This window comes from Ambystoma mexicanum, chromosome 13 (genome assembly GCF_040938575.1).
Source record: "Ambystoma mexicanum isolate Mex_15411 chromosome 13, UKY_AmexF1_1, whole genome shotgun sequence".
NCBI lineage: Eukaryota > Metazoa > Chordata > Amphibia > Caudata > Ambystomatidae > Ambystoma > Ambystoma mexicanum.
In genome coordinates, this window is record NC_090938.1 from 650,303,422 (window position 1) to 650,327,146 (window position 23,725).

The following is a 23,725-nucleotide window of genomic DNA, read 5'->3' on the forward strand; positions in this document are numbered from 1 at the left end:
CACCAGCTAAAATTGCTGTTCTTAAAAAAACCTTAGTATCTTATCACGTTCATATTACATAATTTCAGGAACCCTTACGTATAATACCGTATTGGCTTCCAAATCAAATATGGTGATTCCTTACTTGCAGAATTATCTCCACACACATATATCCTTATGCTTCAAGTACTGATGTGGTCATCAGTCAAACCTCCTTGTATTTTAGAGGATAGGATACAAATTCTAGCTGGCATCCGAATCAAATATGGTAATTCCTTCCTGTATCGTTATCTACACAGGTCTCTATCCATACACTTTAAAGGATAGCATACACATTCTGGCTATACTCAAAATGGTCTATTCCATTCAATGGCGATGTTCATGCCGGTCTTCACTGAGTCCAGAGAGAGGATCTATCTCTGCTCTAATTTGTGCAGTAGACTACTCGCATCTCCTCCGCGTGTTGGGACCTTTAATGTAGCCACAATGATGACTTTGTGGTACTATTGTGAGGCTACCATTCATTGTTGGTCTGCAGTTCGTTACTGTAGTGAATGGTATTGGGCAGGACTTCCTATTGGCCAACGCACAGCTGAAATAGAAGAGGGAAATTCAAACACAGAGAGAGCGATCCTCCATGGGGCAATCGGGAGCTGCGGAGCCCTTGGTCAGGAGCCAAACACAGCGGTCAAGGACAGGATGCTTACCCGTCAGCAGAGACGTTCCCAAGAGCTCCTCAATGGTAGGGCAGTGTCTGGAACCAGGAGGACGAAGCACCAGGTGGTCGAGAGAGCCGGAGAGCCTGGAACATGGCACCCAAAACCAGGAAGCCACTATGGAATCGCTGCAGAGCTCGGTCAGAGAAGGAGGTATCCGACCGAAGGCGAGATACCCAGAAACAGCCGAGCAAGACCGGTGAGCAACCAGAGGAGGGTTGGGAGACCAAGAGGCTTGCTAGGAACCCTGAGGCACCATAATGCAGTGGGACATGGGCCTGGGACCCGCATCCAATATGGAGTGGCATCCAGAGTCGTCTTCTTCGGCAGTCACTGGGAGACCAAAGGGGTCCACACACAATAACAAACACCCTCCAAAACCATCATCATAGTCGCAGTACCTGGCAGGACAGTGAACCGGGTGGGCTGTGAACATGGTGAGCATTGCGTAAAAAGCCAGGGGAAGGGAGACATACTCCCTAGTGTTTGTCGACATTGTGGAAGAAGCCAAGAGAAGGGAGCCATTCTCTTGGCATCACAAGAGCTTGAGAAAGGTCTCGGGGAGGGTGTCATCTCCCCAACACTGTGAAGATACAGAACTTTGTGTTCTATGTGCCTTCTGGGAACCTCAATCCAAGGAACATTTTAAGACTTTTTGATTTGTGTCCTTTGAAACATTTCATTTGCATCACCCAGAGGTGAACTTTCAGCTGTCATCCAGATGCAGGAAGGCTTTCTTGTTGCCCAAGTAGATCACCCCTTTTCCTTGAGTTTATAGTGAAGGGGTTGGAAAATAGGTTTTTGGACACAGGACGGTGGGCGCTTTGATTTAGACTGGCATCATGACACATTACTTAGTATTTAGCTGAGGCAGGGAAACGCCTTTTAGAAATCGGGTCAGATGGGTTTTTCTCTTTTATTTTCTCACTAATAAAAATCTATAACCTAAAGCATGCCACCTTTGTGTCGGTCTCAGACTTCTACACCCTTACAATTTCCAAGAACATAGTGTTTTAAATTGGACAAAAGCTTGCAGGGTCATTTGGGTCCACCATCTGCTTCTTGAAGAGTGGTCTGATCTAGACTAATTTTAATAATACTGGATAATTCCAGTGGTGATCAAGTTACTGAGGAGTGGTAGACATGCAGAAGTCCATCCAGGGTGCTTCGTAATTATTTTAAATTGACTGGGAGTGCAAGAATCTTCTGTGAATCCTGCAGGGTTGTATGAGTCGATAGTAGGGAGACGATCCTGCAGAGAGAAAGGGCAGCAGCTGTTTAGTAGCTGAGAGGTTGGATCCAAGGGGTGGTCTTTCCTTGCAGATGTTATAGGATGGTGGTCCTTTGTTATCACAACATTCTTGGATGAGTAGAATCTTTTTGGTAAAGTGTCACATTTTGTTTGCATTGCTGTTGGGATGCTATAGGGGATTGTGTTACTGGATGCTGTATTTTTATTCTTTAATTACCTTGAATGCTTATTTTTGGCTTTGTTGTGCTGAAACAATGCAAGTGGAGTAGTTTGCTTTCTTGGCTTTGATTTTAGCCTTGTGGATGCGCAGCTGTTGGTGGTACATGAATCTTTGTGCTTGTAACTTGTGTCCTTCAAATATTTTCTATTCTCTTTCTTCATGTCGTATAGTTTCGGTGTGTACCATTTTGCAAAATTCTTCTGTCAGATTTTAAAGTTTTTTTTGTGGAGCAATCTCATCTAAAAACGTAAAAACTGATTAATCCAGTTGTGAAGGTTCTTCATCCTGGATGCTTATTGGTGCATCTGGAGTGGTGGTTGGTTTGTTAACTTCCAGTTTTTCTATTAAGGTATTGTTTTGCAACTTGTTTCCTGGGACCACACCAGAGCAAAGGGCCCAAAGAGGGTGCTGCACATGGCAGAGCTTCTGTGAAGATTGTGGAAGGGATAAGTGATCTCCCAAGTGAAAGTGGGCAGGGTAACAGACTCGGGCAACGTCCTCATTACAGAACATGCCGTCAGGCGTGTGCCCAGCAATGTGGTTAGGACCCTTGACTGGTTGATTGAGATGTAGTGCAGTGATACTTGCTGTGAGGAATTTTGGTTTGGGATTGTCTTCATACTTAAGTCAGACATTGAAATCACAGAGTATTGTCAGAAAGTAATGGGCCACAGATACGTTGGCAGCTGGATCCGCACGTTTGTCTGCAAAGTTTGGTCTCTATGAGGGTGGTCTGTAGATGAGGAGGAAGCTTGTAGAGCGTCTGAGAGATGGTGACAATGAACACAAGAGATTCGCAATCCAGGTTGCTGTCTATCAATGGCATAGAGACTGACAGAATCTCTGTGGACTAAAGCTGTCCCTCCCCTTCTTTTCTTGGTACAATTCATGAATTCAATCTTGTATCCGGCTGTAATGCTGTCATGGATTATTGCCAATTAGTAAACAGAGTGGCAGGTTTCTGTGATGAACAGTAGATCAATTTGGTCCCCTGATAACACGTAAAAAAATGTCAGCATAGGGTATGGTGATTGATATTTGTTGATCGAGACATCTGGTGCCAATCATATTATGATCGGTGACAGAGACAGTAGGAGTGTCGATGGTAGGTTCATTGATGTTTTCAGTTGCTTCACAGGACTCATGGGAGGGGCTTTAAGAGTTGAAAAGGCTATATAGGTTCTCGAAGAACATTCAACACCCCCATACTTGGGATTAAGACCGGGCCACAGCACGAAACAACTCCTGTTAAGTTACTAGATGACTGAGGATGGGTGGTGGACGAAGTAGAGGACACATTTGGAGGCTTTGCTTCACCTGTTGACAGCTTCCGACATGGTGGGCCCTGGCGTGCCTCAATTGGGAATGGTTGGTGGCAGTAGCCCTTTCTTGGTTTTGCTCCTTCCTTGGTGCCCTCATGTAATCGCTGGTGCTATATGGATTCAGTTAAATAGCTGGGTGTCACTGTGATGTGCCTCGGGATTCCTCACTTTGCAGAGCATCATTTTGGCATCTATATGATGCCTCTAACCCATCTTATTGATAGCTATCACTTACTTCTAAAGTCTTATGCAGATTTGGGAATGATCAATGCCTGAAACAAACCTCCTACTTCAGGGGACAAAAATTAAAGTTGCAAGCTATTAGCCAGCCATCAAAAGGTCACTTGTCACCTCCATCCTATACATACACACAGCATGCCATTTCTTACTCGCCAAGAGTTAAATATCACTAGCCAAAGGCTAGGGTTGAATGCAATTTTGCATCCTGTACTACCTTATGATGGTACGAGTGTGTCTGACCGAGAGATGGTGACCAATTAAGAAAGCCAAACCTGAAGTTATTATTTTAAGACCTAGGCAGATATCCCCTGGAATTCCACCTAAAGTTTGAGAGCTCCTTTAAGCACTATCAATGATCTAGCATCTTGGAGTGATTCTAGACACCTCCCTTTCTATATCCCGAAAAGGGCTGATTATTGGAATTTAGATAGTGGATACAGGGGTCCTAACTTGTGTTCCCAAAGATCAGCATGCATCATTGGTGGAGCTAGGATTGGCTACTGCTGCCATTATTTCTTTACAATATGTAGAAAATTGTCCAAGTACCTGCTAGACAAGCATTGAATCTATCCATTGACGAGACCAAGAACTCACGTTCTTCTTCATAGGACCTGGTATACCTTGAAACGACTGACCCGAAAGTGGTCCCGTCTTTCTAACCTTTAACTGCCATACTAGTAGAGAAATTCGAATCTGTGTGATCCCTGGATATTTTTCACTGCAAAAACTCCTGGCCAGGGCATCTGTGAGGGCAGCACACTGTTCCAACAAGGTAATTTAAGAAAATCTGAGCACAGTGGGTTGATGTGGCTTCTGATCTTCTCATGAGATGTGCCTGCCATGTACAGGTCATACGCTTAAATCCAGGCTACGATTATCTTTGAACTGGCGAACAGTATCGCCTGTTAAACTCTAGCAGGCAGTTCACTTTGTGGTGTGTTCTAAATTAATTGTGTACTGAATGAATGGTTAATATTCTTTTCAATTCCAGGGACATCTGTAGCAATTTAAGCAATGTAAACCAATATTGTAAAAGGGTAACCTGTTCCTCTTTCATAGACCTCAATTCCTCAACCATCCCATATGACGACGACGAAGATAAGACCTACGATGATGTGGACAGTTTCGACTCTGCACACCTTCCCACCAGCCATGCTGCCAGGATCCTTGCAAATAGTGTAGATGAGGAGGTGCTCGTGGATGATGACGGCATCTACGAGGCACTGCCAGGTGAGTACATACCCTATTTACTGCAGTGGGAGTGGGAACGTTTCTGACAAAGTCCTGTATCACACCAATGGGTGCTAAACAGGGTGAAAGGTGTCCGTGGCTGCTCTGCATCTTTGAGGTGTGGCTGCTGGAACTGACACCGTCATGTTTTAAATAGTTGTAGTATGTCACTAAGGAAAGATGCCCTGTCTTTTGACAGATTTGGGATATGGTGGCTTTTAAGTTTTCCCTTTTATTTTCCCTTTAAGCCCATCCCCTAGCGATTGTGACCATTACTTCCGCATTCTTAAAAGGAAATCTGGGAACACTGCATTGGTGTCCAGGTCGGTGTATCTTACAACTTGTTTGAGCTAGGCAGAAAGCCCCAGCTCAATGTCTTTAATCTTGGACTCACTCCAAACTCTGTCTCAAAAAATACTCCTCTGGATGTGACACCCGTTTCCCCCAGCCTCCCTTTTTATATTTTCTTGGGACCACCTGGCTGAGCAGAAGCTCCTAGCCCTGCTTATACTTCTACAGGGATACCTCTTTAAAGGAATGGTTCGGTCGAAATTTGTTATTGTCCCTACAGGTCGGCCATGTGTTTTTAAGCCTAAGTCGCTCGATTTTAGAAAAATTTCCTGTGGACAGTACCCAAGTTTTCGTCCATTAAACGCACGCGAAAACAGGCACCAGGGCGCTGCCATTTTGTGATAATCCTATCACTTGCCCCATCGCCCTGGCTGCCCTGCTTTTGCGGCACTAAATCGTATCCCCCGCCCCTGAGCCTGACATTATCAAAACATTCATATTCCCTGCCTCTCTCCATGACGTTACTGTGCTGCGTAGGCAAACGCGGCCAGTCGTCTTCTACGCGACTTCACACAGAACCCGGAAACCAACACAGATCAACTCACAACACAGCGCGCCACAATTTGGAATATGAAACTGTACTTTAAAATCAAACGGCAATACGGTACATTTGGTAAAGTACATTTATTTGACATTATATGTTTAGAGAATATTCAGCAATTGGCATATTAAATCGGAATGGATTTTTTTTTCTTTTCTCTCGATCCGCAAATCCGGAAAAGTTTATCGTGAGTCACAAGCTGCTCCTTTATGGTACACAGGGTGTTGGTTTTCGTTAAAAGAAACACTTGGGACGCACGGTGAACCGCAAGGCTGTTCCATCAACTAGGCACTAGGCCACCGTAAAGGTCAATATGTTGCTTCTAGCTGCTAGTACTGCGCAAGGGCATATGGGCCCTTGGCCATCGTCCCATAAGATAGTCAATGTAGTGCAGTTGTTTACAAGAAGCTGCAGCTGGCGATTGAAGAAGCCATCGGTCGGGGTCTGGAATAGGTGGCAGTCACAGTACGGTAGGATGTACCTGTTTAGAAAACATAAAAATTGAAATTAATCTCACCAGCCGATCTTTATTACTATTATTAATTTTATTTATTACGGGCGAGCTGAAACTATTTGCTTGCGAAGATAGTGCAATGGAGTATATTCGGCTCTAAAAGCAATGCGAAAACTAACGAAATAAATTGAGGGAAACACACAAACTAATGATTTTTTTTACCGTTGAACCACTGAGAAACGACTGTCTACATGCGTGTCGAATGGGCACATGCATGCCCATGTGCCCGGTAGAAAGACGATCCCACAAATGTTGTATTTGCTCATTCATTCATTCATTCCGGTATAATAGCGTCAAAAGAGTTACTTACATTATATTTGCCATTTCCATTGTATCTCTGCATAATGCAGTCCATAAAACCCACTGTGTTCGTGCCAACGATTTTTCATATACTGAACTAACATGAAACTCGGTCTAGTTTCAGAATTTTCAGCCTTATCGTCTCTTACGTTATTGCCCCCCTCTTTCAAATGAAGTCCTTTCGGCATGGTCCCTGTCACTCAAGTTCAAAAAACAATAGAACCTTATACTGCTAGTGCGATTCGCGGGCCTCTTCAGCCCGCGAGCAAAAAAATCAAAGCTGCTGACCTTCACTCTGCATGAGCGTACATTCTTACTTTGCAACATACCGTATAAAGCCATCTGTGAGAACTTGAATTTTCGACTCCATCTTTGTACTAGGCCTCAATGTGCAAATGCGAACTAGCTTCTCTCCCATCTGCAACGCCTCACTTGGCGCGTTCTAAGGCCCCCAATTTTGTCCTCGTTGTCCACGAGCTTTGCAGCCCTAGAGAACCATAACTATGGAGACATTGACTTTTTGGGGGAAGGTCAGGGAAAGTATAAAGTACCCGAGGAGTTGAGTTGAAAGTGATATTTATTGTTTATTTGTTTTATTATTTGCAATACGCAAGCTTCCCCTCGGTTAACAGTGTGCAGCATTTACATGAGATTGCGAAACTTAGTTACAGCAACAAAAATATATACATACACATATTCCCAAGGTCAGCGATATGAGGTGAATAGAGAGAGAAGTCAAAGATGACACCCATGTTGTTCGCCACCCAGGATGGTGAATGGAGGGTTTAGGGTTAGCATACTTTGTATGCACACTGTACAATAACATTATTTTCAAAAAGACAATCAGATTACAATGATTTATTTAAACCGGGATTTGAACTTCTCAACGAGCTCTGCTTTGGGTGGACATGGCATAGTGGCAATGCTTGGTGGAAATGCATCAGTGCTCTGCACAGAAACGCTCAAAATTCCATATCTGTGCTTCTCTAGTACACCTATAAGGCCTTTAACAAATTCGAACTCCATTTCCTCATATACTGGTTTCACCACCCATGTCTTACTTCTATTTCCAAAGGTCGTAGTGTAGCGAGGCATCCCTACATTTCCCGTAGTCCTAGACTGTTCACGGCCCACATTCTCGTTATGGGCCAAGACCGCTAGTAGAGTCCTATGTTTCATGCCCTGTATGCCGAAATGCAATCTCTTTGGCCTGTACTTTAGGCACATACTGTGGAACACCTCCAATTCTCCTGTGTGACAGAATTCTGTCAGTCCCCTCAAATCTCTTGATAGAGTTTTATCGAAAACAATCTTCTCAATGGCTTTGTGTGTAGGTGAAGATGCAATCAACCACTTCTTCTTCCGTGCCTCCTCTGTGGACAAAGGGCCATGTTCACATTGGTGGAAATGTTGGTTTTCTGTCCAGCAGTGAACGTTGGTACAGTGGTGCATCAGTGACCGCCATTTTTCAAGTAGGATTTCCACTGACCCTTCAAAAGTTTTGGAGCTCCACCAAAGATGGTTGCTGATAGACTGGGACTGCTGTGAATTACTTTCAAAACCTTTTTTTTTCCCTGCAGCCGAGAGTTTCTTATTGATTGATTTAGCAAGATGCCATACGTCAAATTGATGTTTAATATGTGGGAACTGCTCTCTCATTGTCTTGGCAACTGAAACGTGTCTGTCTGTGGCTATGAGGTCGATGTGCATTCCCCTTGATTGTAGATATTGCAATGATTTTATAAACCCTAGTTTCTCCATGGCCACTGAGGATTTACATTGGGACACCTGCACGACCACCGAACTCACAATTTTCTTACTATGCATGTCCTGAAAGTGGTAGGTGCAGTACTTGGCAGAAAATCCAGGGCTGTCACACTGTCCATCGCCAGCTAGCCTGAATCGTTTCCCTTCGAATGTACTTGCTAGAGACAATTGTTCAATTTTCCAAGCATCACTAATGGCCGGAAACAGATAATCATGTTATTTGTAGTACTGCGTTTTAGAAATGAAATGGAGTCCCACAAACTGAAAGAAAGACTCTAGTTTTCTAAAACTGGAACCACTAAAAAGTAAGGCAGCTGCACACAGTAGATTGCCTGCTGGCAGCTTCCCCAGCATCTGTTGTGCAGACCATTAGAACGCATGATTTAATCTACAGGCGGCATGTATTTTGACGTTACTGCCTTGTTTTTGACGAGTCACATGAATCAATGGCTCCCCACATACTTCCCCTCCAACTGAATGCCCACATTTCAGCATACTTATAATATCCATCAAAAAACTGTTGAATACTATGTATTTGCCCTCTTTCATTAGACTGTCATCCGTGTGAAAGTTGTTTCGGACTGTGCCGTTGAGGACATATCAACAAATTTGAAAGAAATATCGCTGATATCAAGTTCTGATGCATCATTGGGTGCTGCTGCTGGTTCATTCTCTGTCATTTCAACATCTGTTACTTCAGCATTGATGGGAGAACACAACAATGTAGACAGCTTTTTGGGTGGTATTTTTTAGGTGGGTATAGATTGTGTGAATTGATCTGCGACTACTTCAGAGCTATCTTCAATACATTCAGTATCATCTTCTTTTGGTGGTGTGGTCGAACTGTAGCAATGGTCCAATCAAACTTTACTGGATTCTCAGGACACATTCAATTCATGTTCTGGCCATTGGACATGAGCATCTCGAGTCTCAACATGCCGCGTCTGAATTAATAGTTCCTCCATAGTGTAAATGGTCTGGCAATCAACATCTCTCATTTGCTTCACTGTCTGTGTATGTATAGTTCATACACCCACGGGTAACTAGAGGACAGATTCGAAAAGGGATGTTCATTTTAAACACAATATAAAGTATAGTACAATTGACAGGAAAAAAACATAATATAGTCCCCAACACAAAACAATTCCTAAAATTATGAACTGTTTGTAACTAACCTTATTTTTGTTTCTTTTCTTTGCAACTTTCTTGGCTCAAACTTCAACATCTGCACGCTGTTGCTCCGATTCGTTTCCGCATGTCTTCCCTTCCTCTTGCGCTGCAATGACTATATTTTCTGGATCCGCATAGACAGCACGGAATGACGCTCCATCGACTCCCTGAAAAATAGTACTTTCATTACTGTGTATCACAATATTGAAAACATAAAACACACGTGAGGACCAACACACAGGTACATCTCAATAGCTAAACACGAATTAAACATTGTGTAGATCAATCAAACGACAAGTATTCGAGCTCTGATGATCTAGTTCGATGGAACTGTCAGTAGCCATCCCTCTGGCTCCGCATGGACTGGCATGAATGGTTCTATTGGAGAGGAGGCATCAGCAACTCCGTGAAACACAGTACTTGCATTAGTATGGTTTTCAATATTGGAAACATAACACACACTTGGGGACGACGGCACAGGTACATATAAAGAGATAACCACAAATGATGCATTGTCTAAAAGAATCAAGGAATATCTAAATATGATCAGATTTCATCGACTTATTTCTCCAATTTCTTTACATCTGCATCACCTACAAGGGATGTGGTAATTGTAGAGAAAGCTCCGTCGTCTCCCTGAAACACAGTACTTGTGTTAATAGGGAAGAAAGTATAGCAAATGGGATCACGTTATATGATGACGCTCGAACGAGCTGTCAGTATCCTACCTCGTGCTGCCGAAGAATATCGAGGGATGTTGTAAATGTAGTGTGCACTTCCGAAAGCTGTTGCGCCGATTCGTATACGCAAGGTCCCGCTTCCACTTCTCCTGGAATTACTTGAATGTCAGGCTCTGCATCAAGTGCAGGGGTTGACACTCCATCAACTGCCTGAAACATAGTACTTGCATTAGTAAGGATTACAATATTGAAAACATAACACACACTTGGGGTCGACCCCGAACGCCAAGTTCCCCGACACCTCTCGACAATCCGTGACTCTCGCCTGAAAGGGAGGCACTCAAGAAGGATCGGTCGGCGCATCGTCGGAGAACTCTACTCCACCAGATACATTGGGGGGGTAAAAACCTTAATAGGAAGAAGTGAGACTATTGAACATATGGTCTGGGCTTGTGCTATATATCTTTTATTTACAGGTTGCTCAGGTGGGGGGGGATCTCCACACAGAGCTGTGCCTAGCGGTAGGGGTCAGCATTCTGCCTATTGTTTCAACCATCTTACGTTCCTGCCTATCTCTGTTGCTGGTTTCCTCGTTATTAATCTGTGTGACATTTTAACCATACAGTTGATGCACTTTAATGAGAGTTGATAACATTAGTGGTACCAGTTTAGAATTGTAAATATTTTACCATTTTTGACTTCCGAGTACAAAGTGCGTTATTGTGATCGTGTACATACCTTTGAATATTAATTATATAAAGTCTGTGTTTTCAGTAATAGTGTGTGGACATTCTTTTGTGGGGGTTCGGGGACTACAGTGTACTTAAGAACCAGCCTGCATCACCTCCTGAGAAGCTAGGCCTTGATTGCTCGTCCATTGCTACCTTATAGAGAATCTTGGCTGGGTTCTGCTGCGCCTCTCCTCTACCATATAGAGAGCGGAAGTACAGACACCCCCTAACAGTCTTTACAGGCGTCTTGCCATTTCCATGGCGACACGTCATTAGCTGAAGCGCAGCGATTGTTGACACGAGACGTGCTTTGGCCTTGTGAAATGGGCGGTACGTGTCTGCTGATGACAGGCTCAGAGGCGGGGGATATGATTTAGTGCCGCAAAAGCAGGTCAGCCAGGGCGATGGGGGAAATGATAGGATTATCACAAAATGGCAGCTCCCTGTTTTCGCGTGCGTTTAATGGACAAAAACTCGGGTAAGGTCCATAGGAAAGTTTTCTAAAATCGAGCGATTTAGGCTTAAAAACACATGGCCGACCCGTAGGGACAATAACAAATTTTGACCGAACCATTCCTTTAAAGGCGATATTTGCTGAATCTCCATTTCAGATTTTGTGGACCTCTAGAAGATTCTGGACGGGATGTGGTCAACCGCTCCATTACATCAATGTACCGCTCCAGATCCTCTTTCACAAGGCTCCACTGCTCCCTCGAACACAGCAGGTGGGCCTGTGGACATACACCATGGGGAGAACAACCTGGAAGAAATGCATATGTATGTATTGCAACACGTGGACTGCGTGTAAACAGACGATCCTCTTCCCTCTCTCCCCAAATAAAATCAAGGGAAAACCCCATCCCAGTGCAGGCTGCTGCTACTTTTTGCTTGTTGCAAAATATCGAGAGTTTTTCCGTTGTTGTTGAAAAAGCCTCATGTTCAGCCAGAAAGGTTGTCAAAACCAAACACATTAAACAAGCGTTCGACTAATAGAAAGGCCACTTCCTCAGTCTCCGACTACTATCAAAAAATCTCTTCCCTACTACTTCTTTCAAACTCCCCCTATGTATTTATGTTGCCCCCTGTCCACAGCGAATGGCAAGAACGCAATTTCGGTGTTGCCATTGAAGTTTCTCTGATGTGCCACCTCCCTCCCTTGTGCTGTGTGGACCCACTCACTCCCTTGTTCCTCCCCACCCTTACCTTTGCTGCAACCATAATCGATGTATTTGCCCAGGGAACGTTACAAGTGTAGAGAGAGTTCCGTGAGTGGGAATATAAAAACAGAGCTATATTGTATTCTTATAGCACTTCTTTTTCCCTTAATGTTCTTAGTTTGGCTGCCATACCTCCTTTGTCTGTTAGTGATATCATGCAAGCCCGTGGTGGAGAAAAGGGCGAGGCTGTTTTGTGCTGTGCGGCTGAGAGACTATCTGATTCCCAATCTTACCTTTGGAAACAAGGAAAGGCGAAGCGCCGCTCCAACTCGCATCAGTCTGTTGGCAGGAGCCGATAGCAGTTGAAGCGAGCGGTGTGCTTCCCCATCGCTTCCGCATCACGTGACACGCGTCACCTGACGTCCGTGGGACACGCCCACAGGAAGTGCCTTCATTACCAGCACTCCGTCACCCTTGTGGCGAGAAGCCCGTGGTGGAGAAAAGGGCGAGGCTGTTTTGTGCTGTGCGGCTGAGAGACTATCTGATTCCCAATCTTACCTTTGGAAACAAGGAAAGGCGAAGCGCCGCTCCAACTCGCATCAGTCTATTGGCAGGAGCCGATAGCAGTTGAAGCGAGCGGTGTGCTTCCCCATCGCTTCCGCATCACGTGACACGCGTCACCTGACGTCCGTGGGACACGCCCACAGGAAGTGCCTTCATTACCAGCACTCCGTCACCCTTGTGGCGAGAAGCCCGTGGTGGAGAAAAGGGCGAGGCTGTTTTGTGCTGTGCGGCTGAGAGACTATCTGATTCCCAATCTTACCTTTGGAAACAAGGAAAGGCGAAGCGCCGCTCCAACTCGCATCAGTCTATTGGCAGGAGCCGATAGCAGTTGAAGCGAGCGGTGTGCTTCCCCATCGCTTCCGCATCACGTGACACGCGTCACCTGACGTCCGTGGGACACGCCCACAGGAAGTGCCTTCATTACCAGCACTCCGTCACCCTTGTGGCGAGAAGCCCGTGGTGGAGAAAAGGGCGAGGCTGTTTTGTGCTGTGCGGCTGAGAGACTATCTGATTCCCAATCTTACCTTTGGAAACAAGGAAAGGCGAAGCGCCGCTCCAACTCGCATCAGTCTATTGGCAGGAGCCGATAGCAGTTGAAGCGAGCGGTGTGCTTCCCCATCGCTTCCGCATCACGTGACACGCGTCACCTGACGTCCGTGGGACACGCCCACAGGAAGTGCCTTCATTACCAGCACTCCGTCACCCTTGTGGCGAGAAGCCCGTGGTGGAGAAAAGGGCGAGGCTGTTTTGTGCTGTGCGGCTGAGAGACTATCTGATTCCCAATCTTACCTTTGGAAACAAGGAAAGGCGAAGCGCCGCTCCAACTCGCATCAGGCTATTGGCAGGAGCCGATAGCAGTTGAAGCGAGCGGTGTGCTTCCCCATCGCTTCCGCATCACGTGACACGCGTCACCTGACGTCCGTGGGACACGCCCACAGGAAGTGCCTTCATTACCAGCACTCCGTCACCCTTGTGGCGAGAAGCCCGTGGTGGAGAAAAGGGCGAGGCTGTTTTGTGCTGTGCGGCTGAGAGACTATCTGATTCCCAATCTTACCTTTGGAAACAAGGAAAGGCGAAGCGCCGCTCCAACTCGCATCAGGCTATTGGCAGGAGCTGATAGCAGTTGAAGCGAGCGGTGTGCTTCCCCATCGCTTCCGCATCACGTGACACGCGTCACCTGACGTCCGTGGGACACGCCCACAGGAAGTGCCTTCATTACCAGCACTCCGTCACCCTTGTGGCGAGAAGCCCGTGGTGGAGAAAAGGGCGAGGCTGTTTTGTGCTGTTTGCGGCTGGATCGGCGATAGGACTCGGAAGTCTATATGGAACCCACCAAACCTCGTACAAGGCTCCAGGGCAAACGAGAGGAATCGCTAGCGCCTACACAAAATACGAACAGCAAACGAGACCTATATGGATCCATACCGATTAATCTAAAAACACCAAACACACATAACATAAACAAAGCGAAAACTGAGGATCAGGTTTGCCTGGTCAATGCTGACCTTGTAACACATCCCCTTGATCATGACAACTTAGACACAGAAACCAGATGTCCTGTCACAGCTTCCACATCTCATATTGATCACGTATGCATTATACGCGATGCTACCAAGTCTTTTACACTTTCAGCTATGCTAGAACATAATCTGAGACTCGAAGATTCCTACCAAACGCCTCTTCAGGAGCGCGCGAGGGCAGCCAAACAGAAATGGCAAGCAACACATCTGCCGACTACTATGAGAAATGAAGATCCCACAACCCCACTCATGGCACGAATTGCTCGTCTTTCACTGGACATTACAGAAATTGACACAATTATGGATCCTCAAGGAAAAAAAAATGAGGTTTTTGGCGGTCTGTCTACGCCAAAACAAATCGGAAAAATTGAGTCATCTACCCCAATAGGCTTGTTAAGAACCACCTCGCCTATGAAGGTACCGTCGAAAAGCACTCCGGATGATACGAATTCCTCCATCTGTGTGAACCCTGGGAATATAAGTAATTCTCCAGAATACCAACAAAGGCTACCTACGACGATGCTAGATCTACAAAATACTTTGGTAGCAGTGTTATCAACAGCTATGATACCGTTTCTATAAATCGAAGAAGCAATGGTTGATTCCATCAAAGACCAAGCGACATTGTTGGCAATGCTCCTGACCAAGCAAACACAGTTTGAATCTCTAATAAGCTCTATTCAAGAAAGACTAAAATACGAAGCTGAATCGTCAAGAACATGGCAAAACAGACTAGCGGAAGTGGCGAGAGCTGATAGAGCTGATAAACTAAATTTAATGGACACTTTCCCAACAATCACCAAAAAAATGGTGGATGACAAAGTAAAAAAATCTGCACAAGTAACAACGACCTTACATTGTATAACTCAACATACTCAAACAGAAAATCAATCTAATCCGAATATGAGGAAAATAGATCAAACAACCCAATGCGACCATCAACCATATCCAGTTCCAGTTCCACAAACCATGATTTCTGCGTGGCAAGACATCACTGAACCACCCGTGTGCACCCCATTTGATATTTTTGACCTTTCAAAAAGAGGATTAGTGGGGCAGGATACATCGCATAAACCAAAGCACAAAAAAATCACAAAAAATGGGTCACGTGCATTCCTGCGAAAGGTACTAAATGCTCAGAAAACGATCAATGAAAGACAAAGATTAACAGAAAATCTCTGGCTAATAACCAGACTACTTCCCCGCAAACTATTTTGATCACTGGAAAAGTAGATAGAGCTACAAATCTTACATCACAAGGCATTCGGTCAATGCCAGAACAACTAGATATACTTATAGATGCTATCAATCAACAAACTACTCCGAACTCTGGAAAAAGAGACAGAGCTCCAAATCTTCCGGTATAAGATAACCAGATAACAGTCGATCTACAAGGTATACCTAAAGAGGTAATCAATCAGGAAATGCGAATCAAAGCTGCAAATCCAACTACCCTGACATACACCTCTACAGAAGATGATGTAAGCGCCTATAATTCCATTTCCATAAACTCTCAAGACGAACCCCACATTGTAATAGATGAATATGAAGATTCGTTTTTCGACTGCACTCAAACCGAGATCATCGAAAATGCGCACCAAATTAACATCTCTTTGGCATATTCAGCAGTCTCCATTGAAGAAATATGGCCAGCTGATGAATCAGAAAGACCCATTGAAACCAATGTCAACACTGCAATTCATGTAACTCCTAAACTCCTTAGACCAATTTTCAAAAATCCATTAAAAGCCTCGTGCGCATACCGGCTAGCCATATATCCGAAGAACTCGAGCACTGAAGATCCCGTCATCCTAAACAGATCCAACACTCTACGACTGTTCAAGGCAATCCCACAATTGTCTCACATAAAAACGGAAGACATTGAGTTAATTATATTTCCAAATAAGAAATATATGGAAGAAGCCCATGTTGATTTTTCCAACTATGACACAATGCAATGTGTCATTGACAACAAACATCATCTATTGACTCTGGGATTTCAAAAAGAAGAAATAATGGTATCTCGTTTGATGGCGGAAAAAAAATTAAGAACATTAGACATTTTTAGCAAAAATATAACCAAGAATCGAACCAGACAAAATAAAATCCAAGAATCTGGAAAAAAATTCAATGATGTAAGTCTAAGATCACACGACCAAAATAAAATATCACGAGAAATATTAAGAAACATCTCTAATATAGACGTGAACCAGAGAACAAAGAAAACATATCTATAACAACGAAAAGACTCATTGAAACCTCACACAACCTTATGCTCTTGGAACACAAGGGGACATAGACATCTTTTTGAAAATGAGACATCTATACTCGAACAAGTCGATATCATCTGCCTCCAAGAAACCTGGTTGAAAGAGGAAGTAGTGTGTGATGGCTATAGTTCATTCATGAATCCAGCTATATTTTCACAACAAGGGAGACCAGCATCAGGAATGCTCTTACTAACAAAAATTAACCCTACTTGGCGAATAATGGAAAGTAAAATAATCCACCCGTGGGCACAACTCCTATCTATCAGCATTCCGTCAATACAGAAATCCAACCCATCGGACCCTGCCAAATATACATGTTTATCAATCTTTAACATATATTGGAACCCTACAGCTATGTCTGATAATAAATTCATCGATTCTATATGTCATGAAATCGACCTATTGAACATTAGTAATAGTACAAACGAAATCATCTTGGCAGGAGATTTCAACTTCCATCTCTTTGACAAAGGAGGAAACAAATTGGCACTTAATGAAATGTCATCTAGAGCGAGAACATGGATCAAGGAAACAACGCTACGCAACATTTCCCTAAGCGTCCAACCCACGAACGATAAAGGCATCCCATTGCCGACCTGGTCACGGGAGAACTCCAACACAATAATTGATTATATCTTCGCAACAGAAGGTATTCGGAAAATCACAACTTTCACTGCGAGTTCCCCTAATCCAGATAGTGATCATCGTCAAATTTTTATCTCCTGGTCAGCTGAACCTTCAAGCGAACAATGTTTGAATCTTCCAGATCTTCAAATAAACAATGGGTTGAACCGGCTTCGAATCAAAGATCATCAAATACAAGATTTAACTACCATATTTAAAGACACATCGCTGAAGGACCAAGTTAAATTAAATTATGGCTGGGTCTTAGAGAAGTACCAACAATCCACAATAAGAAATCAACAAAGAGTCAAACAGCCGCATACTCATTATTTCAATCTACAAATCTTTATGGAAAAAAAGAAACACTACAAACGACTGCGACAAATAAAGAAAAACAAAGGAGATCATCAAATTGATATAAAAAAGGAAAAACAACAATTCTCCAAAATAATGAAATCATATAAAATGTCAATGAAACAACATGATGCGGAAGAACTTTTGAAAGCGCTAAATGGAAAAAATACACGGCAGTTGTGGTCTCTAATGAATAAAACATCGAAAAACCAAACTCTGATTCAAGAAGTGGAATCACATATATGGGTGAAACATTTCCAAAACCTATATAAGAAACCGATATTCGAACCAACATCAGTGCTGCAAGAAGATACTGACCCCTGGACCCTAAAATGGGACATAAATGATATTATCAACACTATGAGGAGTCTGAATTCATCTAGGGCCCCTGGACCAGATGGACTGGCCAACAGCAACCTCAAAGCAAATCCAGAACACTGGGCCAATTTCTTCTCACATCTCTTACATCTGATAGAAAAGACGAAAGAGATTCCTCGTACATGGTCAGTAGCCGTGTTGATACCAATCTATAAGGCAGGAGACAGAAAAAACCCAGCCAATTACAGACCAATAGCCTTATTGGATCCGTTGGGTAAACTTTTTGCAGGCTACCTTGAAAAAAAATTAACTATATGGGCTATACATCATGGTAAACAAGCAAAAAGACAGACTGGGTTTGTGACAAAAATAAGTACGAACGTTAATCTTCTGTTGATGAATATGATAAAATACGAAGCGTTCACAAAAGTATAGCAGGTATACGCAATCTTTATAGATTTAAAAATGGCCTTCGACTCAGTCAACCGACAACTTCTCTGGTCCAAATTGGCCGCCTGGGGCTGCCCAACGACCATTCTGAACCCAATCCAACAGCTATATTCGAATACGTCAATCAGAGTCCGACTTTCAAATGACGGAAAGGCAACAGCACCAATTCTCACATGGAATGGGCTTAAACAGGGCTGTCCCTTAGCTGCTTGCCTTTACAATCTCTTCACCCACGAGTTTGAACAAAAAATTAAACATACTATGGCGAACCCACCGAAGATAAATAGCGAACCTGTTCAAACCCTAATTTTCGCTGATGACATTATTATCATGGACAAAACGGTGAAAGGTTTACAAATAACACTGAACAAAACGCAAACTTTCATGAAGGAAAATGATTTACAAATTAACACAGACAAAACCAGAATGATGAAACTTACAACTGTTAACTCGAAGAAGCAAGGATCGCCAAAATTCTATCTGGAACAGAAAAACATCGTGGCAACCAAATCCATAAAATATTTAGGGGTAATAATTAACTCATCTAAGAATGAAAAAGAATGGCAAGAAAATATCGAAGAAAAAGCAATATCGTTGTCAAGACAAGGCCGTTTCTTTCACTGCAAATATGGTGCATATACGGTAAAACCTACAACTCTACTCTATAAACAGAAAGTCATCCCAATTCTGACTTATGCGAGCGAAGCTTTGATAAATCAACATCTATTGAAATGGCCAAGATATCAAGCTATATTCTGGAGAAAAACTCTTGCTCTACCAAAATCCTTTCCAATCTCTAGAATTCGATATGAACTTGCCCTCCAATCTATTCAATCCATTGTAATGTGGAAACAAATGGACCTATATAGAAAAATTATCTCGGAGGAAAAAATCCCTACACTGGAAATCCTGAAAGATAAAAAACATTCATTCCAAGTCACAGCTTTAACGAAGTGGACAACCGAAATCAAACACAATATGCAACAAGAAGAAATTACCGAGGAAATGTTGAGAAACAGACCTCAATGTGCTAAACAAAAAATTCAGAAAAACGACTGGATAAGAACAATAGAAGATCAGAAAAAATTTAAAAGACACCTATATGCCGACATGGAAGTAAGAGCTATTAACGAGATGCCTTCGTATTTAATCCAATTCCCTAGTGAGAAAATTCGTGACTTGTTTCTGCGCTTTCGTTTGAACATCCTACCTACGCGTGAATACTTGTCATTAATAGATCGAACACATAGTATTTCGGCAATCTGTCGTTACTGCAAAGATCCTATGGAGCAAGAAACATTATTCCATCTAATTATGGTGTGCCCAGAGCTAAAAAGTAAACGTGACCTATTTAGAGACTTCTTTAAAATCTCAAACCAACATATGACAACAGAAGAGCGATGGGCAACGCTGCTCCAAGGAAACAACCAGTGGTTGATCATTACAGTGATCAAGTTCTGGAACGAAATCAACAAAGAATCATAAAAGAAAAAGTAGAATGAAATGTAATGGTAAGAATAAGGAAAAATGAAAAGTTTGATAAGTCAAACAAAACATTTAAAAAAAAAAAAAAAAAAATCATGCAATTCCATGGAACCTTTGTCTCCTAGTGTTCTCGATATCTGTTTCCACCCAGCTTTGACTGCTGGTATCATGACTTGTCGTCCACTCAGCTTTATTATGCTCTTGCTTCCATACAGTGCAATGTGTCTGCTAGTCACTTCCTGTGCCTGTGCAACCATTGGCGGCTAGTGGCACCAGTCCCTGTTACTGTACTACTTGTGTCTGCCAGAGGCTAGCTTCCTGTCTGCACTTGCCTGTTAGTGCCACCTACGTCTCTGTTAACGTCACTGTAGGGTCAATACATCTTGTTCCATATCGCCTTTGTCTTTTACTTAATCACTTCCTGTTCCCAAGCCTCCTTACGCGGTTAGTAGCCACCCTTCAGATTCCACATCACTTGTGATACTTTCTACTCTTACGAGAGAGCAGGGACCCCGAGTCGTTGATCTACTCAAACACCATTAACAGATAGTAGGAAGAGCCAAGACCACAAGGAGCCAAGCGACTGACCTCACCCACGTAGGACAACTTGGTGTATCTGCAATCAAGGTTCTGCTTCCTAAAGTGAGACGCGAGAGATGGAAACCTCTGACCATTGCCACTAGGGCCATCATAAATTGAGTGCAGTGAGGGCACTCGTAGTGGTTGGCATCTGGCTCTGGTCCTCTGTCCCTTGAATACAGGCCCTGCTTAGATCCGACCAAAAATGACTCCCAAGCACTTAAACATACATTAGGTCAGAAATTGCAATTTTCCTTTGAGAAGCTGGAAGCCAGCTTGCTCTCGACATCATGTACAAGTGTCCAACCCTATGTCCTTTTTCCCTGGGAAACTACTAGCAAGGCCACCGTCAGCTTTGCATGCTGGACTAAACATGCTCAGGTAAGAAGACAGGAGGCTATGAGGTGGGGGAATAACTTGCAGGTTCACTGGCCCCCTCGTGTCCTGGCTGGCTTCTGCTTTTACTGTGCTCAAGGCATGCGCCATTTAGAAGCTGCAGGAACTCAATGTTACAGACTTGAACGCATGTAATACAGAGCCAGTCTGTTTTACAGCACCGTGGCCGCTTGCCAGCCCCATCTTTCCTTTGTTAAAGCACAAAGGTAGAGAGGGTAGAAATTGCATCGCTTCTGTCTAGAACAATACCCACCCCATTTCCTTCCTTCTCATTTGAAGTTGCAGAGCCTTCACATTTCTGTAGTTCCTACAGTGTATAAGAGGCAACGACCACCAAGTGCCAGACTACCCTCACCTTTGCCCTGTAAGGGACTGGTCCATCTTAAAAATATGGCTGCCAGGCAAGCCTCTAGTCTAAAACGAGTTTTGGATGTGCAAACTGTATTGCACGTTTGAGCAAAATGGCATCCTTCATGCCTCTTGTCCTCTCAGATTACAGTGCCTTACTGAAAACATGTGGCTTCAACTCCAGCCATTATGTTTTTTTTCTTTGGTTGCTTGTGTGTGCTTCCATTTATGTGGCACCTGGTGCTGCTAGTTGTCATAGTCTCCAGTAAAGCCAAACTGGGCGGAAGCCCCTTTAGCATCATGTTTGCTACCGTTGGATCTGCTCAACTGCATCAGAATAACAGAGGCATAAAGATTGTATGAAAAGTAAACCTGGAACCTGGAAAAGCGCACTTACCCATCTCACCTGATACTGCAGGGAAATCTATGTGAAGAAAAGTATGCAAAGAAAGGACAGAAAAGCGTTATTTTTTTTAAAAAAAAGCAAGCATGTGAGCTGCAGCCTGTGCACAGCAGCTGAAACACATGTGCGAGGAAATGTGTAATGTCAGAAGCACATTTATAATCGGAATATATGCCCAAAGTAAAAGCACAAAAAACAATCTTTTCTGGCGCATGGAAGTATCCTGCAACATTTATTAAAATGGAAAACTGTCCAATCTGAGATAATGGTCAAGAACCGAGGTGCACGTAGATTAGAATACCTCGGTCCCCAAGCACCAGTCAGAGAGAGAGCTGTAAGTACTCGCTGACCGGTTATTGGGGCCACAAGTGGCAGGAACAGAAAACACGGGGTCCCGGATGGCTGCAAAGGAAAACAGGTGTGTTAAAGGACATACAATGACGTGGTCTCTCAAGGGCATTAACAACAAGAAACGTGCAGGGGCACCTGCCAGTTGGGAAGGCCGGAGAAGTTGGTATTCCCCCTCTGTTCCTCCCCTTTAAATAGAGTGTCGTGGTAAAGCTGGCAAGCAAGGTCAGTAGAGTAGTCTCTTAGTTAAGACACTTAAAGGGGGCCACCATAGTCCGGAAAAAGCAAAAAGCGTTCCTTGCCAAAGGAACAACGTGGTGCAGAGTTCAGTAATCCAGAGGCAAGTCTGTGATCAGTTATCCAGGTATCCAAAGGAACGTAGTACCAAAGCCAAACCGATTGGAAAGGCAGTCCGTGGGAACGTTAGCGGAAGTGAAAGCAGTTTGGGTAATCAGTCCAAAGAAAGCCGCCAAATCCGATGCAAGAACCAGAAACAGTCCAAGAGCAAAAACGAGATCAAAAATCCAGAAGCAAACAGGGTAGAATTACGAGCACACGCCAAACACCATAGAGCACAGCTGAGAAGCTCCGAGCAGCGTGAGTGAAGCTCCTTTATTTCGCCGGTCACTGGTCACGTAAGCGCTCTTCGTGCAGTGTGGCTGTCACGTGAGCAGGGCGCTGGAAGCGCAGACTGCAGGCGGGTGTCACATGAGCGGAGCGCTGGGAGTGCAGGTTGCAGGCGTGTCTGTAGGCGCCATGGCAACTTCCAATGTTGTTGCAGCCAGCACCGCCAGCGTTGCCATGGTGTGTGAAGGAGTCTTGCCAGATGAGCGGATGGGTACCTGAGCTGATGTCGCGGCCTGTGCCGCCACGGCAAACACACATTGCTGGTTGCTGCTGGGCTGTGTGCCGGAGTGGATGCATGACAATAATATGCACAGCGTGTCACAGGAAAGGCAAAACCCGAAATTGAGCCTTGCATTGTTTTTATTTTACAGGATTAAGAATCAATATTTTGAAACCTACAGATGTTGAAAATATGTCTCTGTGAAAGGAGTTGAATTGTAAGGAAAGGAAATGTATAAATTGCAGAGCTTTGTCAAAATGTAAAATCAAGGAGAAAAGAAAGCATAACTTTAAAAGCTTCAATTTTGAATGAAACCAACCTGAATGAAGCTAGGCCGGAACTGCAAATGGTATTCCAACTCACAACCGCCCAGCAACAAGATGCAGGAGGGGGGATGCATTACCTTGCTATGAGAAAAGTGTTGTCACTGCTTCCGAAGGGGGAGCCCCTTCCCATGAGGCCAGGGTGGTGAGGCCGCTACCCGATAATTACCCTGATGTTGGTACTCAGCCGGTGGATCTCATGGGACCACATTGAGAGAACGTGGTATTTTCTCCAATCCCATGACCCTAGACCCTTTTCCCACAGTTACTCCACTTTTCCTTCCCCTCATTCCTCTTCACGCCGACCCTCGTACCCTATGTGCTTTTCTATAGCAGTCCATATAGAGAGTACTGAGATGAGGAAGATTCCTAGTGAGTTGCCACACCTGCACTCACTCAGTACTGAGACAAGAAGGAGGTTCAGAGAAAACTAACCTTACCAGTCTAGTTGTTCACAGCCTTTGATTGGAAGAAGCAAGGTAAAAACCAAAGAAGGACTTGACAGAAAGTTCAGCCCTCCCTAGAGGAACCGAGAGAGCCGGGAGGAACCTGATGTGCAAGCGGATACTGACAGACCCCCCAAGAGGAAGGAGAGGGAGTCCGGGGCCGTTCCAGGACGTGAGGACTGCAGGCGGACAAACACTTTGGGTGCCCCAGAGACCCGGGAAGCGTGGAAGTCAGAGACCACGCTGTCCCGGAAGGCAGCAAGACTGAGGAGCCACCGCA

At 44.1% G+C, this 23,725-nt stretch overlaps 1 protein-coding gene across 4 annotated transcripts in view; it reads left to right on the top strand.

Annotated features, from left to right (window-relative positions):
• Positions 1-23,725, top strand: part of SKAP1 (src kinase associated phosphoprotein 1) — a 2,196,308-nt gene that overhangs the window by 1,822,543 nt on the left and 350,040 nt on the right. For all 4 annotated transcript variants that reach the window (XM_069634617.1, XM_069634618.1, XM_069634620.1 and 1 more), the window contains one exon: positions 4,789-4,959. In XM_069634617.1, coding sequence (XP_069490718.1) covers positions 4,789-4,959 — 171 coding nt within the window. The remainder of the gene's footprint in view (positions 1-4,788; positions 4,960-23,725) is intronic.